Genomic DNA, 18,658 nt, shown 5'->3' with positions numbered 1-18,658 from the left:
GAACTATTGATTAACCCAGACACCGTGTTGCTTTTTAAATACTTAAATGTACAATTGGAAAATTAATAAACTATTAGTTAAAAAAAAAGATTGGCAGCCTTCTCATGCAGAATTAATTTTAAAGAAATGACTCCTAGCATTTGTAAATTAGAAGTTGGCATAATTAAAGAACTTTTCAGAATCAAAGCAAATCAAGCTAAAACCAGTCATGTGGTTAAGCTGGGGTTTGCTTCTTTTAAAACAGCAATTTCTGTGGTAGGACTGGGCATATACTTTGATTTTATCAGGATTTAAGATCAAAGAGTGACTCATAGCTTTTTGATCCCATGGCTGCCCAGTTCCTGACTACAAATGGAAGACCAAAGTTCAGTTCAAAAAACACACCGAAGCAAACTGGGTTAGAATTCAGACATCTAACCTGCATGGCAAAATACGGGGGGGGGGGGGGGATGTCTAGGATTCAGAAATGGAAAATGTGAAGCTGCTGCCCTTATTTATTTATTTAGCGTATGGCATATCATAGATGAACTAGCAATATATATTAACATTTTACCTAGACTGGTAAAATGTAATATGTTTTATTATGTTTATATATTTATTTATATATTATATATTACATATTTATATATTTAAAAAGATGTCTAGGCCAGGGGTGGGCAACCTTGGCTCTTTTATGACTCGTGAACTTCAACTCCCAGAATTCCTGAGCCAGCATGGCTCAGCTTGGAAACCTCTCCCTTTCCCCTCAGCATGGCTGGCTCAGGAATTCTGGGAGTTGAAGTCCACGAGTCATAAAAAAGCCAAGGTTGCCTACCCCTGGTCTAGGCCAAGGATGGGAAACAATGGCCCTCTTATGACTTGTGGACTTTAACCCCCAGAATTCCTGAACTAGCATGGCTGGCTCAGGAACTCTGGGAGTTGAAGTCCACAAGTCATAAAAAGGCCATCATTCCCCACCCCTGGTCCAGGCCATTTAACCATTGAAGCACAGCATCATTTATATTAAAAAAGATCAGATACTGGACCAGTATATGCCACCAGCTTATAGCCGGTCACGATGTGATCTATAATTTGATATGAGGCTCCACAGTCACTCTGAGGAAAGGATGGTATGCCCCATTTATACAGAGAATCCCGGCAGACCCTGTGTGAGGTGTGAATCGTAGCTGTTGCCTCGAGTCACACCGTCAGTGGAGCCAGTTGAGTGTTGGCTACTGGCTGATTATGCCTTTTTACAGTTCTTAGTAGAAATCTTTTCCAGTTCTCTTCAAGATGCCAGTTTCCTGGACCTAATTGCGTGTCCTAAATAGGCTTGTCAGTCTTCCGTGAATCTTCCTTAAAAGTGATTTTGACACATCTCTGGGTTTGATAACCTAAATGATTTTTGTCATAAACCGTTCCTTTCCAAAAAGATTTGCACGGCTTTACTTAACCTTCCTCCACACATATACCCAAATTTAGACTGTAATTATCACCAAGATAACCAAGGAGAGAAGCAACCTAGGAGAAATTTCCTAATGGTAAGAACAATTAATCAGTGGAACGACTTGCCTCCGGAAGTTGTGGATGCTTCATCCCTGGAGGTTTTCAAGAAGAGATTAAGGTAAAGGTTCCCCTGCACATGCGTGCTAGTCGTTTCCGACTCTAGGGGCCGGTGCTCATCTCCGTTTCAAAGCCGAAGAGCCAGCGCTTGTCCGAGGATGTCTCCGTGGTCATGTGGCCGGCATGACTAGACGCCAAAGGCGCATGGAACGCTGTTACCTTCCCACCGTAGTGGTCCCTATTTTTCTACTTGCATTTTTACGTGCTTTCGAACTGCTAGGTTGGCAGAAGCTGGGACGAGTAACAGGCGCTCACTCTGTTACGCGGCACTCGGGATTTGACCCGCCAAACTGCCGACCTTCTGATCGACAAGCTCAGCGTCCTAACCCACTGAGCCACCGCGTCCCTAAGAAGAGATTGGACAGCCATTTGTCTGAAATGGTATAGAGTCTCCTGCTCAAGCAAGGGGTTGGACTAGACGACCTCCAAGGTCCCTTCCAACTCTGTCATTCTGTTATTCTGAAAGGTTAAAGGCTGCTACAGGGCAAGACCGAGACAACTGCTTTGAGAAGGAGAAAAATACCAAAAAATATTTGACATTGCTGGGATAGTGATTGATTGCCCACATCTTAAAACAAAGAAATGCATGTCAGTACTGAGGGTTTTACTGCATCTGTAACATGTTTAATAAGGCCAGTGAGACTCAGATGCTAGCAAATCCAAAGTACTCAGACTACAAATATATATTCAGGTCAGTGGTGCTTTTTGTGCAAAGAGAAGGATTTTTTTTTCTACCCACAGCCCAGGCCACAAACAATTATCTGTAGATGCATTGGAATTTGTTTCATCAGCTGAAAACAATGGAGAGATCTAAAGAAATGGAAAAGGTTGATTCCCATCCATGGCTTTCATTGTTTTCTATCAAACAGCGATGCCCGTTTGTCTTCAGCACCGCAAGCCATATGGCACATGTTTAAATCCTCCTGGGATTTCTCCCTTTAATCATCTGTAATATGTTAATATTTTAAAGCAAATTCCTTCTCAGCTGGGGAAAAAAAATTCTCAGCAGTCTATTTCTAAGTAAGCCCAGCATCTCTCATTCTCTTCCACCCAATCCCTAAAATAGGTAGATCTTTTGAAGTAAGCTGCTGAAAGCCTCTTAGAACCTGGAATAATAGAGTTGGAAGGGGCCTTGGAGGGGGTCTTCTAGTCCAGCCCCCCCAGGAGAGCCTATGTCATTTCAGACAGCCTCTTTTTGAAGGCCTTCAGTGATAGAGCACCCACAACTTCTGGAGGCAAGCTATTCCATTGGTTAATTGGTCTCACTAATAGGAAATTTCTCCTTAGCTCCCAGGTTGCTTCTCTTCTTGGTTTGATTGTGGCAGGTCTAAATCAAATAATAAAATTATAATCCATTGTTGTTGTTAGTTGCGAAGTCGTGTCCGACCCATCGCGATCCCATAGACAACGTTCCTCCAGGCCTTCCTGTCCTCTACCATCTTCTGGAGTCCATTTAGGCTCACACCTACTGCTTCAGTGATTCTATCCAGCCACCTCATTCTCTGTCGTCCCCTTCTTCTCTTGCCCTCAACCTTTCCCAGCATTAGGCTCTTCTCCAGTGAGTCCTTCCTTCTCATTAGGTGGCCAAAGTATTTGAGTTTCAACTTCAGGATCTGGCCTTCTAAAGAGCAGTCAGGGTTGATCTCCTCTAGGACTGATCTTGCAGTCCAAGGGACTCGCAGGAGTCTTCTCCAGCACCATAGTTCAAAGGCTTCAATTCTTTGGAGCTCAGCCTTTCTTATGGTCCAAATAATCCATACATATACTTATGGGCTTCTTCTCCTGATGCACTTGCAACACAGTGGAGGGCTATGTGAAGATATGCTGATTGGAAAAGATTCTGATGTTGAGAAAGATTGGAGGCAAAAGGAGAAGGGTATGGCAGAGGAGGTGATGGTTAGATAGTGTGATTGATGCATTGAACATGAATTTGGGCAACCTCCAGGAAACAGTGGAGGACAGGAAGTGCCTGTTGTGCTGTGGTCCATGGGGTCACAAAGAGTTGGATACGACTTAGCAACGGAATGACAACAACGATGTGAGGATATATTTGTTCCCTTTACATTATTTCAAGAGACAAAATATACAAAATACACAGTTCACTATTACATTTGTGGTTCAGTTACTCAAGTCATTTCCGAATCTTTATGACCTGATGGATAACATTTTGCAAAACGTGTTGCCCTGATGTTGTTACCTAGTTGGGTAATGAAGCGTCTGCAAGGAAACCTCCAAGCTCATAGACCACCAAGGACCTCACAGCAAAAAATGTCTATCCACAAGTACGTCTTTAAGTTCTTATACGCACCAGCTTAGATCATTAGTGATCGTATCGATAAAGGGGAATATTAGTGTCTCAGGGTACATACAAGAGGTCGTTGGTGCTCTCTGAGCTTGGTTGTTTCCTTGCAGAGGTTTCATTACACAAACTAGGTAACATCATCAGTGCATCAAGGACCCCATAGTTCTATCCTTAACTACAAATATTCCTTTCTATAGATCAACAGATGCCTTGCATTCTTATTATTAATATTTTTGCTTTAAAAAATAAGGTAAAAATGATAAACCCATTGTGATAAGTAACTGAGTCAATCCAGAATTTGTATAGGGAACATCACGCATGTAAGCCAGTCATCCACAACTTGTTTGTGCAAAACCAGTGTTTCAGTCTTATCAGACAAAAGCTCCATTGGTTGTAAAACAATCCATTGTCCTTCCAAACCGCTTGGAAATCAACGCTTCACTGAATGCTTCTTTCTATAGCAGATTCCTCTCTTCTTTTTCAGGCTATTGTGGTGACCGACGGAGAAAGAATTTTAGGCTTGGGCGATCTAGGAAGCTACGGGATGGGCATTCCAGTCGGAAAACTCGCACTCTATACCGCTTGCGGTGGCGTTCACCCACAGCAGTGCCTCCCCGTTCTTCTGGACGTTGGCACTGACAACGAGGTGAGGTGGCTTGCTGGTTTTCTTTTAGATCTCTTTTACTACCTTAAAAGTGTGGATCAGAGCTGCCTGAATTACATCTGTCTATATGGAGATTCTCAATCATCCAGGTCATAGATCGTCCCAAAGCTGCTTTTCAAAAGGCAACTGGACTTTCTTGATTTTTTTTTTCCCTTGAAAACATTTCACTTCTCAACCAAGAAGCTTCTTCAGTTCTGATTGAATAGTGGCGAATAGAAGGATTTACATTCTTCTAGAGAGCCTTCCATTCTTCCAAGGTCAGTAAAATGAGGACCCAGACTGTTGGGGGCAATACGCTGACTCTGTAAACTGCTTAGAGAGGGCTGTAAAGCCTTATGAAGTGGTATATAAGTCTAAGTGCTATTGAAAGGAAGGAAGGAAGGAAGGAAGGAAGGAAGGAAGGAAGGAAGGAAGGAAGGAAGGAAGGAAGGAGCGAGCGAGCCATTTATTTATTTTATTTTATTTTATTTTAATTCCATTTATATCCCACCCTTCTCCGAAGACTCAGGGCGGCTTACAAGCTTAGCAGTAGCCTTCATTCTATGTATATGCCTGCTTATTAGGGTTTTCACACACACCCCAAGCGGCATTATTACAAAGTCAGCTTAATTGCCCCCAACAATCTGGGTCCTCATTTTACCTACCTCGGAAGGATGGAAGGCTGAGTCAACCTTGAGCCTGGTGGGATGCGAACCTGCACTAATTGCAGGCAGCTGGTGTTACTTAAGGAGCCATGGTGGCACAGTGGTTAGAATGCAGTACTGGAGGCTGCTTCTGCTGACTGCCGGCTGCCAGCAATTTGGCAGTTCAATTCTCAAGGTTGACGCAGCCTTCCATCCTTCTAAGGTCAGTAAAATGAGGACCCAGATTGTTAGGGGCAACAGGCTGACTCTATAAACCGCTTAGAGAGGGCTGTAGAGCAGGGCTTTTCAACCAGTGGTACGGGTACCACCTGTGGTACATTTACACCTGGCAGGTGGTACGCGACCATCCTAGAGAAGTGGTAGTAGGGGAGGGGAAGGAGCTGAACCGGTGGCAGCACCGCACAAGCCTAAGCGAGAGATGGCTGGAGCTAGGCGACTGGTGGTATTCGGATGTTGCCATATCCTAAAAGTGGTACAATGGGTTGAAAAGGTTGAAAAGCCCTGCTGTAGAGCACTGTGAAGCAGTATCTAAGTGCTATTGTTATTGCTAACGACTAGATGACTGCAAAGAATATAAATCCTTCTATTCCCCACCATGCAGTCGGATCTGAAGAAGCTTCTTGGATGAGAAACAAAACGTTTTCAAGGGGTGGAAAATCCCAAGAAAGTCCAGTTGCCTTTTGAACAAGCACCTTTGGGATAGCCTGACTATATCATTAGACTGCATGTACCTTAAAATACGTTGGACGGTGTCAACGGTATGTTTGTTTGAAAGCTAATCTCTAGATTAGAACCCTATCTTGAGCCTGCTGGGCTTTGGTTTCACTTAGGGAAGATTGCCCAAGACATGTCAGAACTGAATAATAGCCTCCTTAGTATTTGCAGGGAATGCTGAATGTAGAACAGACATAGCAAAGCCTGTTGACCTGGTCTGAACTTGTAAACCATTATGGAGAAGCATAAATTTACCATCATGGGTGGTAACCGTCAGAGTCTATGATCCTAATGAAAAGATCAGTGTTTATTACTCCTAAGGAAAAGAAGAACGAAGGGTGACATGGTAGCAGTGTTCCAATATCTTAGAGGTTGCCACAAAGAAGAGGTGATCATCCTATTCTCCAAAGCATCTACAGGCAGGACAAGAAACAATGAATGGAAACTAGTCAAGGAGAGAAGCAACGTAGAACTAAGGAGAAATTTCCTGACAGTGAGAAAAATTAATCTGTGGAATGGTTTGCCTTCAGAAGTTGTAGGTGCTCCATCACTGGAGGCTTTTAAAAGAAGAGATTGGACAGCCATTTGGAATAGTATAGGTCAGGGGTAGGCAACCTTGGCTCTTTTAGGACTCGTGGACGTCAACTCCCAGAATTCCTGACCAGCCATTCTGGGAGTTGAAGTCCACGAGTCATAAAAGAGCCAAGGTAGCCTACCCCTAGTATAGGTTCTCCTGCTTGAGCAGGAGGTTGGAATAGAAGAATCGAAATTGTCTAAAGCATTTCAACAAGTCGAGTGATTGCAGATCAGTAATAAGCACCCTCCCATTCGCCTGGCTGAAAATTGCAATCGTTACTTGCTGCAGCCAACGGGGCCATCTCAGTTTTTCAGCACGAGAGATTGTGATGAAAACTTTCCAGTCGATCAGATGGATGTGAATTTTCCTGCACTAGTCAGAAGGAAATGCAGACATCCCTCTGCGTGACCGGAGGCGATCACATTTCGGCAAATAAAGAATTCAAGCCTAATTAATTTCGGTGTTTTGTCAGTTTGCACACACCCTAATGTTTGCGATGATATGAGAGGATTGCATCTGTTAGCAGTTTTCTGGCCTTTGGCTGCAAAAGGATGCAATCCAACAGCTGAAGTCCATGCCAGAAGGGACATCTGTAACTTCCCCCCCCCCTTTGTTTTTGGCCAGCAAATATCTCGTGCTATTTGATGTGATCAAGTTAGCTAACAAAATGCTTTTCATTAAAATAAAGCACTTTAAAAAAAAAACCTTTGGCAACTTACTGGTTAAAACAATAGGGGGCCGAAGCAAAGGCTGAGCCTTGTGACCTATGCAAAATAAAGTAATTCCAATCTTACTTGGAGCCCCAATCCAATTTTTATTGCTGTACTATCCAGCCTTTTCTCCTGAGATCTCACAATAGCCTATATGGTCTCACCACCCTCTAGTAAGAAAAATTAGAAACAGCGTCAGCTGGAACTTCTCTCGGAATGTCAAGACAATATAGATTTAAATTTAATTTTCTGTATTATGTGGAGGCCACAGGGCGGATCGGCTTGTTCTTCCTTCCTGATCCTGCCCCGGCGCTCCCATATGGGGGACCCAGCAGGGTGGGAAGCAGGCAGAAGAGCGGTGGGGAGCCAGCAAGATGGGAGATAGGCACACGTGTGTGGGACCCAGCGGGGCAGGAAGCAGAGTACAAGGTACCTCAGGAGTGCGGAAAGTGCTGGAAAGACTGGGACAGGCCACATGGAAGCAGGGGAGGAGCTGAAGTGTAGCCTCTGAGGGCCTCCCCCACACATTGAGGTTCCTTTCCTCTGCTTAACAATCCAGGCAGTCACTTAACAACTGCAATGGAAGACGGTTGCTAAGCAAGGTGATATCAGATGCAAGCAACCAGGCCCGCTTGTATAAGGGCTCAAGCTAACTACTTTATTATATTCTGCCTATAATACAGGAATCTCCCCAGACTGCTTGCCTTCTCTTGAGAACAAACAGATAAAAGTCCAATGGAACTTTGACAAAGTCAGCCCTCAGTCGCTTACGGCTGCGCAGTAACTCCAGGCTAATTCCTCACTTGATCCCTCCTCCTTGCCTGGCCAGCAGTTTCCCAACATGTGATCACAAAACGACCACCGCGGCTTACAACCATAATGGACAGGCTCGAGGACTACCTGCAGTCTGATGTAGGGTGCCGCACTTTGGCATTATATTGCAAATCACAAAGGATAGATCCAGAGGTCCATCTGCTTAATGCCAGCATCCTCCTTCCCAGGGCTGAACTAAACTCCAACCAACTAAATCCCAAGGCAATAATGATGCTGCATTTGTGTCCTACGGCTGTTACTCCTTAGAGGAATAATGTCACAGGTCTTAAACACTTAAGGCATCAATTCTGCCTTAACCCAACACCTCCCCAAGTATTAAAAAGGGTCTCATTTTAAGATTCCTTTGAATTTTAGATAAAAAAGGAGAGCGAAAAAATTAATCTTCCCTGCTTCAGAGGATTCTGCAAGCAACTAATTCATTGTGATAGGCCCCACTCATTCCACGATTGCTGATTGTCCGTTCCTCACATCATCTATAAATGACTCAGCTCTTCCTACATTAATCTGCCATAAATTTGGAAAATCCTCCATTTAGTCTAATGGTTAAGGTGATTGGACAACCGTTTGTCTGAAATGGTATAGGATTTCCTGCCAGAGCAGGGGGTTGGACCAGAAGACCTCCAAGGTCCCTTTCAACTCTGCTATTCTGTTCTGTTATAAAGAAAGGAAGGAAGGAAGGAAGGAAGGAAGGAAGGAAGGAAGGAAGGAAGGAAGGAAGGAAGGAAGGAATCTAGCGTCTTCCCATCTGCAGCAGCAAATTCTATAAGGTAATGCTGTGTTCCATGAATGACTACTTTTTTCCTGAAAGTATTGTTGGCTAGTTCATGATATTTAGTCTTAGGAGATAGTTCTCCTCAGTTCATCCATTTCTATCTTTGTGCTCTGCAGATGTGTAGGATTTCAGCTCCCCCAAGTCACAGTCAGCCAAAAGTATGGGAGCTCTACAACATCTGGAGGACATCAAGTTGAAGGAGATTGCTCTATCCAATTTCTCCACACCAGATTTTATTTCCTTCGTCTCTACCTCAGGGGTCTTCAAACTTGGCCCTTTTATGACTTGTGGACTTCAACTCCCAGAATTCCTCAGCAAGGCATGCTGGCTGAGGAATTCTGGGAACTGAAGTCCACAAGTCATAAAAGGGCCACGTTTGAAGAACCCTGCTCTACCTGATAGATCTGATCTGTTTCTACATGAAATCCACAAGTTAACATTTCAAGAGATCCTGTGAAAGCCAGCAAACTCAGGTGACCTTCCAGTTCACCCTTCAACAGATTTTTTTAAAAAAATATTCCAGCTGAATAAGAAGGTTTACTTTTCCAACAATCGATGAAAATAAATCAGTATATTTTTGTCCCTGTTTTGATAATCGGAAAGCAGAAAGCTATGTACTTGTAAGCGTCAAAGGCCATTTTCCCAAAGCACAAGATGAAACAGTGAATCGGCCATAATTGACAAGGTCACATTGTTTTCTTAATTGCTTTTTCTCATTTTTCTGTGAAATGTTTAAAGACAGTGGGCGATGTTCAGGTTATTGTGAAGAAGTGGCTGAGGGAAGAAAAGTCCAATTTAAGAGCAGAACTCAAAGCTGTTAAAAGTCAGTAAGTGCAGGAAAGTAGAGACAGAAATGCGTCATTTGTTAACAACAGAAAAATCCTCTTAATATTGCAATACAGAGGGAATGGTGGCTATCTATAAAAAAAACACTTCCCACAGTATATTACAGGGCTGTGTCAGTGTTCTTCTACTTAGAACAGAGGTGGAGAATGATGGCCCCCTTCATGACTTGTGGACTTCAACTCCCAGAATTCCTGAGCCAGCTCAGGAATTCTGAGAGTTGAAGTCCACAAGTCATAAAAGGGGCCATCATTCCCCACCCCTGTAATAGAACAACAGCATGCCAGATAGATGTGAGCTTGGCTGTTTATCCGGTGTGATGGTAAATATAGTGGTAAAAATCAGCAACCTTGGTATTCTGACAAAGTTTGCTTTAGTCTTAAAATTTACTGGTAGAAAGAAAAAGCAAGGGTCAAAATTAAGTTCAGCTAGCTCAGGGGTCTTCAGACTTGACCCTTTTATGACTTGTGGACTTCAACTCCCAGAATTCCTCAGCTAGGCACACTGGCTGAGGAATTCTGGGAGCTGAAGTCCACAAGTCATAAAAAGGCCAAGTTTGAAGATTCCTGCCCTAAAGAATACAATTATTGAGAGTATCAAAAATGCTGCTGAAAATAAGAACCATCTCTCTCCGACCAGTTGTGGGTTTTTTTTGGTTTTATTATTATTATTATTATTATTATTATTATTATTATTATTATTATTATTATTATTATTATTATTATTATTATTATTATTATTATGCAATAATGCAAGCTATTGTTTTGTTGGTCATGATCATGCAACAAGGTTGTGGAAAAATTATTTATTTAAACATATATAAATATATTTTGTTTTATGATTAAAAAATAAAATACAGAACAGAAAACCAATCAACCAACCAAAACCCCCCCAAACATCCAGCACTAACAACAGCAAAAAAAATAAAAAAAAGATTGGTGTACAAAAAAAAAAGGGAGGAAGTGATCCAAGTTGATACTTAATACTTGGGACTGTGGAAAATTTATTGACTTCCAGTAAGAAAAATATTGGGTTTGATTGTGGTTGTGAGGCTACGTCCCCTTGATCAGTGTGAGGGATAAAATATGTGGGTTTTGTCAAGTTGTGCAGCTGATGGTGTTTAAAAACAAAACAAAACCGGGGCCTTGTCTTCAGTGGACGTCCCTGTGTTACAGTGGAGAAGAACTTTGACTTTCAATCCAGGGAATCCCCTTTTAGGTTTCCTGGTGGAGAAACACAGCTGTGCCTTTGCTGTTTTGGAAAACAACGAACACAATGATGTGAAATGTCAGCGAGAAAGCACTGTGGGAACAATGCTGTCACTTGGAAAAATGTTTTCACATCCCCCTGTTTTCGGTGTGGCTGAATCAGCCGATTGATTGAGACACAAATCTCTTTCCTCTTAGTCATCCAGGCTGCTTAATTGTCTCCCTGGTCTTTGCATATGGCTTCTGTTTCCAGTATGTGGTCCAGAATCCTGTTTCCCACCGACCTAAACCAGGACTTCCTATGAATCATTAGCTAATGACCGGAGTTATGGCTCTGTTGGAAAAATAATATTTCAGTTGAAAGGATGATCTGTGTGTCTGTGTGTACATAGGTTGCGATTACAAGACAAGGCCTGAACCCTTCCATTTGTGCCGCGGTCAGTGGTGGGATTCAAATAGGTGAACCACCGGTTCTCTGTGTGGATGCCACTTCCGGAGGTCCACTCTGGGCCTGGGCCACAAAAAATTAGCTACCGGTTTTGCCGAAGTGGTGCGAACCGGCTGAATCCCACCACTGGCCGGGGTGTCTGGAGCATGGGTGTGTATGTGTCAGTCAACAAAAGCAAAATGGTGGACCTGACTTCAGAATCTACTTTGAAGTTACAACTGAAAAAAGGGACTTACGACTGCTTTTCACACTTATGACCATGGCAGCATCCCCATGGTCATGTAATCCAAATTCAGACGCTTGGCAACTGGTTCATCTTTATGACAGTGACTGAGTCCTGTGATCACCTTTTACAATTTCTGACAAGCAAAGGTTCATTTTAACTAGCCTAGCTTAACAGCTGCAGTGGTTCACTTAACAACTCTGGCAAGTAAGGTCATAAAATGAGGCAACTGAGCTTGGATCGAAGCATTTCTTTTAAGCATACATTCTTCACATTTTTATCTTGATGCTACTTAAAATCTGATGGGTCCTTGGTATTCCTTAAGCTTGGTGGTTTTCTTCTGGACATTTCATTACCCAACTAGGTAACATCATCAGGGCATTGATGATGTTGGGTAATGAAACATCTGCAAGAAAACCACCAAGCTCAGAGAGAACCAATATCTCACAGTTCAACCCTGAATTACAAATATTCTCTTCTATTGGGTCCTTGGTATTCACTGAGCTTGGTGGTTTTCTTGTAGACATTTCAGTACCCCGCTAGGTAACATCATTAGGGCACATCCCTCCACATAGTCAAAAGTATTTAGTAAATTGCTAATTGCCTGCTCTTATTATTCCAGGCAGGAGAGCAATGGAGAGGCATAAAGTTCGTGGAAGGATGTTATTTCCACAGTTTCATTATTAATACTAAAATCTGAACTGAGGGTTAATATTACTCTGTAACTGAGATGCACATTTGCCTTGCTTATGAGGAAGCTTTTTTATTTACACATAAGCCACAAGCACTATACAGGGCTTTTCAACCAGTGGTACAGGTACCACCTGTGGTACGTTGGCACCTGGCAGGTGGAACCTGACCATCCTAGAAAAGTGGTAGCAGGGGAGGGGAATGAGCTGAACCGGTGGCAGCACCGCACAAGCCTGAGTGAGAGACGGCTGGAGCTGCAAGGCTGTCAGGGCTCAGTGGAAGCGCCAGAATCAGCTCCAGCTGGAGCTCGGCGCTGATCCTGGCACATCTGCTGAGCCCAGAAGAAGCGCCGATCAGCTGGAATGTTGCAGCATCTCCAGGGTCTTGTGATTTACATTCAGATGCTTGGCAACTGATTCATATTTATGACAGTCACAGTGTCCCAGGGTCATGTGAATTGACCAAAACCTGCTGCAACCACCCAGCAGACGGGGGGGGGGGGATAAAAACCAAACACATCCCACCCCACCCCCGCTGCCAATCCTCAACAGAAATGCTCACAACAATGAAAACCTCAGATAGGAGGAAGAGCGCCGCCAGGCGGGCAGGCAGGTGTGTTGCTTGGCTGTGGCTTGGGGGGCACTTTTTTCAGTGCCATTGTAACCTCGAACAGTCACCAAGCGAACTGTTGTAAGTCGAGGACTACCTGTAGTTCATCACTTTTTTCCTTTTGGGGGGAGGGTGTCGTCAACTTTTTGACACCTTGCTAGGCGACCGGTGGTACTCGGATGTTGGCATATCCTAAAAGTGGTACAATGGGAGAAAAGGTTGAGGAGCCCTGCACTGTACACACATAAAGGTAAAGGTAAAGGTTCCCCCCCCCACATGCGTGCTAGTCGTTTCCGACTCTAGGGGCCGGTGCTCATCTCCGTTTCAAAGCCGAAGAGCCAGCGTTTGTCCGAGGACGTCTCCGTGGTCATGTGGCCGGCATGACTAGACGCCAAAGGCGCACGGAACGCTGTTACCTTCCCACCGTAGTGGTCCCTATTTTTCTACTTGCATTTTTACGTGCTTTCGAACTGCTAGGTTGGCAGAAGCTGGGACGAGTAACAAGCGCTAACTCTGCTACGGGGCACTCGGGATTCGACCCGCCAAACTGCCGACCTTCTGATCGACAAGCTCAGCGTCCTAACCCACTGTGACCATATTTTCTCAGAAAAACACAAAAGGACCAACCTCAGAAAGGAGCAAATCTGAAAGAGGTTCAATAAGGATTAAGCATTTAATTGGCTTATGTTTATAACTTTGCTTTGCCAAGCAAGGCGCAAGAGCAAAATCAAGAACAGTTTTGCAGAAATGTATCTTCTAATAAATATATCTAAAATCAAACAGTACATTTGTACAAAGACAGTTCCATTTTTGTATTTTTCACAGGAAGGGGAAAGACTGTGCAGTAAGTGGTACCGTTTGTACAGTAAAAGTCAAATGAGGACCAAGGTGGAAAATAAATACATCTAAAGGACAGCTTTATGAATAGAAAAGAAAAGAAAAGAATAAGAGTAGAATAGAATAGAATAGAATAGAATAGAATAGAATAGAATAGAATAGAATAGAATAGAATAGAATAGAATAGAATAGAATAGAATAGAATAGAATAAGAATAGAATAGAATAGAATAAAAAAGAATAAAATAGAAAAGAATAAGAATAGAATAGAACAGAACAGAACAGAACAGAACAGAATAGAATAGAATAGAATAAAAAAGAATAAAATAGAAAAGAATAAGAATAGAATAGAATAGAACAGAACAGAACAGAACAGAATAGAATAGAATATCAAATGGAATAGAATAGAAATGGAACAGAATAGAATAGAATAGAATAGAATAGAAACATGGAATGGAATAGAATAGAATAGAATAGAATAGAATAGAATAGAATAGAATAGAATAGAATAGAATAGAATAGAATAGAATAGAATAGAATAGAATAGAATAGAATAGAATAGAATAGAATAGAATAGAGATGAAAGGGACCTTGGAGGTCTTCTAGTCCAGCCCCCTGTTTAAGCAGGAGAACCTGTACCATTTCAGATAAGTGACTGTCTCTAACCTCTTCATAAAAGCCTCCAGTGATGGAGCGCCCACGATTTCTGAAGTCAAGTCGTTCCACTGGTTAGTTGTCCTCACTGTTAGGAAGTTTCTCCTTAATTCCAGGTTGCTTCTCTCTTTGTTCAGTTTCCAACCATTGTTTCTTCTCTTGCCCTCTGGTGCTCTGGAGAATAACGTGACCCCCTCATCTTTTGTAGTCCTCCTTTAGTATGGCTGTGCAGGACTTCAGATGCTCTAAAAAGTGCTTTAAACATTAAACATGTTTTCTGTCTGCACCTCTTTAAAGCTTATCTCTGTTCAGATGTTGACACTTCAGCACTAAGTTTGCAAGAATATTATTCTGAAACTACATCCCCTGTCTTTGAATATCATTTCTGCTTATGAATGCAGGTAATCCTCAACTTACAGCAGTTCGTTTTGTGACCATTTAAAGTTACAACATCCCTGAAAACGGTGACTTAACGACCGTTTTTCCAAAGTTACGACCTCTGCAGCATTCCCATAGTCAGGTGATCAAAATTCAGAGGCTTGGCAACTGGTTCATATTTATGAACATTGCTGTGTCCCGGGGTCACATGATCCCCTTTGGTGACTTTCTGACATGAAAAGTTCATGGGAAAATCGGATTCACTTAACAACCGGGTTCCTCACTTATCAACTGCAATGATTTGCTTAACAACTGTGGCAAAGAAAGTCGTAAAATGGGGCAAAACTCACTTAACAAAGTCTCTCACTTAACAACAGACATTTGGGGCTCAGTTGTGGTCGTAAGTTGAGGACTACCTAACTGGGGGAATTCTGGGAGTTGAAGTCCATACATCTGAAGTTGCCAAGTTTGAAAAACATTGTCCTACATAATGCTCCAAAGTTACCCACTGCAATTGTCCTATGTTCCCAGGAAGACACATCTGCTTTAAAGAAGCTTCAAAAGACAGCTCCTTTAAACAACATAGCCCTGTAGTCAGACAAACAGAATAATAAGAGTTGGAAAGGACCTGGGAGGTCATCTAGTCCAACCCCCTGCTCAGGCAGAAAACCCTATTGTTCCATGTATTCCCAGGAAAAGACAGATGTTTTATGAGCCAGGTTCCTGTTCCCACATTCTTGAGGCCACCAAACCTGAGCCGCCACCACAGAGCCTTACTCTTTGAGTCTAACTGCTTGCAATGAAGATAATAATTCCTTTTCTTGCTAATGCCAGCAGGAGAAAATCTCCTGTGGTGCAGGCAGACATTGTTTGTTTTCTCTCCCTGTGTTTTAGGCGCTCCTGAACGATCCGCTCTACATTGGCCTCAAGCACAAACGGGTTCGTGGGAAACAGTACGACGACTTGCTGGATGAGTTTATGCAAGCAGTTACAAACAAGTGAGCAGGCTTCCTCACTCCCATTAGCTGCTTTATCGTGAGAGATTGGATTGAGGCATGTAAACAAACCAGCTTTCTACGCAGATTGAAGCAGAGAAAAATCCTAGCCACAGACGCCCCCCTGGGTGGTCTGGGAATGACCCTTTGGATAGAGACCCTCTTAAGTCATGTTTATTTATGTGGTGGAGAAGGAACAATTTCCTATCCGTAGCACAGGATGTGAAAAATCCAGCTCGCATGGATTCCTGAGGTGAAGGCCAGGCCCAGTGAATAGTACTTTTTGTTAAAAGAGTTGCTCAACAGTTAAGGTGTGTGGTGGGAATGATCTTGGGGAAAAGGGGGAAAAGTCACAGGCTAGACAACAATCGTGTAACTGGTAGAAGAATAAATTGGGGTTGCAACTCGAACCACGGTTGCGCAAGAATCAATAAAAATGAGATCCGGACAGCTGGGAGGAAAGAAGAAATATTTATTGTTAAAAGCAAAACAATAGCAATAGCACTTAGACTTATATACCTCTTCACAGTGCTTTACAGCCCTCTCTAAGCGATTTACAGAGTCAGCCTATTTCCCCCAACAATCTGGGTCCTCATTTTATCAGCCTCAGAAAGATGGAAGGCTGAATCAACCTGGAGCTGGTCAGGATCGAACTGCTGGGAGTCGGCAGAGTTAGCCTGCAATATTGCATTCCAACCACTGAGTCACCAGGGCTTTGGTATTTGCCTTTAGGGACAGCTGCAGAGAAATGGGCTACAGTGACACAATTGTATAGAGGAGCTTGTCATAGAAAGTGTCTACATGCTGATTCTAGGGCAGGGCTTTTCAACCTTTTCACCCATTGTACCACTTTTAGGATATGGCAACATCCCAGTACCACCAGTCACCTAGCAAGGTGTCAAAAACTTGATGATCCCCCCCAAAAAAGGAAAAAAGTGATGAAGAACAGGTAGTCCTCGACTTACAACAATTTGCTTAGTGACTGTTCAAAGTTACAACGGCACTGAAAAAAGTGCCCCCCAAGCCACACCTGCCTGCCCGCCCGGTGGCGCTCTTCCTCCTGTCCGAGGTTTTCATTGTTGTGAGCATTTCTGTTGAGGATTGGCGGCGGGGGTGGGGGGGTGTTTGGTTTTTATTCCCCCCACCTCTGCTGGGTGGTTGCAGCAGGTTTTGGTCACTTCACATGACCCTGGGACACTGTGACTGTCATAAATATGAATCAGTTGCCAAGCATCTGAATGTAAATCACAAGACCCTGGAGATGTTGCAACATTCCAGGTGATTGGCACTTCTTCTGGGCTCAGAACCACCAGGATCAGCACTGAGCTCCAGGTGGAGCCTGGGGCTGATCCTGGCGCTTCCATTGAGCCCTGACAGCCCCGAAGAAGCGCTGATCCTGGCGCTTCCGCTGAGCCCCGACAGCCTTGCAGCTCCAGCCGTCTGTCACTCAGGCTTGTGCGGTGCTGCCACCGATTCAGCTCATTCCCCTCCCCCGCTACCACTTTTCTAGGATGGTCGCGTACCGCCTGCCAGGTGCCAATGTACCACAGGTAGTACCCGTACCATTGGTTGAAAAGCCCCGTTGTAGGGTGCCACTTGAGGGGCGTGTTTGTGTGTGTGTGTGTGTGTGCGTGTGTCTGTAGGTAGGTAAGTCATCTATAATGTTTATTCTTGTGTTCATGCAGTTCGGCTGAGAGACCTCATTTAATTAACTCCATTTGTGCTTGCAGACCTTCTCCTTTGATATGTGGATTAGGTCTGGGTGACTTATTTGGGGAGGGGCGCTTTGAGGAAGTTTGAGTAAAAGATTTCCCCCCCCCCCGTCTGCTATTTTTACTTGATTAACGTAGTTTCAGCTTGACTGTCAGTTATCCAGTGGAGACACTGATTTTCAGTCCATTGTGGATTCTGTTAATGTTCTAAGGGAAGATGGAAACGGTATAGGGAATAACGTGTATTTTGATATAAAAGTTCTCACGTAACAGAATAACAGAGTTGGAAGGGACCTTGGAGGTCTTCTAGTCCAACCCCCTGCTAGGTATAGGAAACCCTATACCATTTCAGGCAAATGGCTGTCCAATCTCGTCTTGAAAACTTCCAGTGATGGAGCATCCACAACATCCAGAGGCAAGTAATTCCACTGTTTAACTGTTCTGACTGTTAGGAAATTTCTCCTTAGTTCTAGGTTGCTTCTCTCCTTGATTAGTTTCCATGCGAGACTGCAGAAGGAATGTGGGCATGGTGAACATCTGAGAAGGGACCTTTGTAGTTTCATGGGCTGTAAATGGAAAAGGTAATGCAAAATGCAAAATTCTGCTAAGGTATCTTTAAAATAAAGTAGAATTAGGCCTTCTGGGTGTACTTATGTCTGGGTTAGCTAGCTAAGCTACTATCACACAGCAAGTGAAAATTCACATCTTAATGATCACCATATTCATTCAGGAAAGCTTCATCAAATGAATGCTCAGATCTCTATGTCCCCCATAGTCACATTTCAGGAAGTAATCTCACTCACAAGTAGATCCAACTTACAAAAGGTTTCCTCCTTCTCTTCGAAAGCAAAAGCCAGCACCAGACTGAAGTTGCATTAAATGATGTCCAATTTAACTTAATCCTTTTGATTCGCTATGAAGGTGTATTTATTTCTTCACTGTTTCATACTTTGCCTTTCTACCAAAGAAATAATATCTAAATCAATATTTCACTATAACTTTAAGCTGGTTGAAGTGCAACTCCCAGAATTGTAGGAGTTGGAATCTTGCTGAAGTTGAAAAACTCTGGTCTAAACCCACAAAAAATGATTACAAATAGCCTAGCCAGATTATAATTAAAACATTAAATGTCAACAGTTGAAATATAATTGAATAAAAAATATGACCAAATTAGAAACGAAGTAGGGAATTTGGTGAAGCACTACATCAATTGAAACTTAATAAATTAATTGAAATGCTACTT

The 18,658-nt window shown here is 43.0% G+C and overlaps 1 protein-coding gene across 1 annotated transcript in view; it reads left to right on the top strand.

Annotated features, from left to right (window-relative positions):
* The window catches only part of ME3 (malic enzyme 3), a 130,131-nt gene that overhangs the window by 74,647 nt on the left and 36,826 nt on the right, over positions 1 to 18,658 (top strand). Inside the window, exons 6-7 of the mRNA XM_081327585.1 lie at positions 4,389 to 4,550; positions 15,603 to 15,706. Of these exons, the coding sequence (XP_081183711.1) occupies positions 4,389 to 4,550; positions 15,603 to 15,706 (266 nt within the window). The remainder of the gene's footprint in view (positions 1 to 4,388; positions 4,551 to 15,602; positions 15,707 to 18,658) is intronic.

Source organism: Vipera berus, assembly GCF_964194415.1.
Source record: "Vipera berus genome assembly, chromosome: 4".
NCBI classification, from domain to species: Eukaryota; Metazoa; Chordata; class Lepidosauria; order Squamata; family Viperidae; genus Vipera; species Vipera berus.
This window is presented reverse-complemented; position numbering and strand designations above follow the sequence as displayed.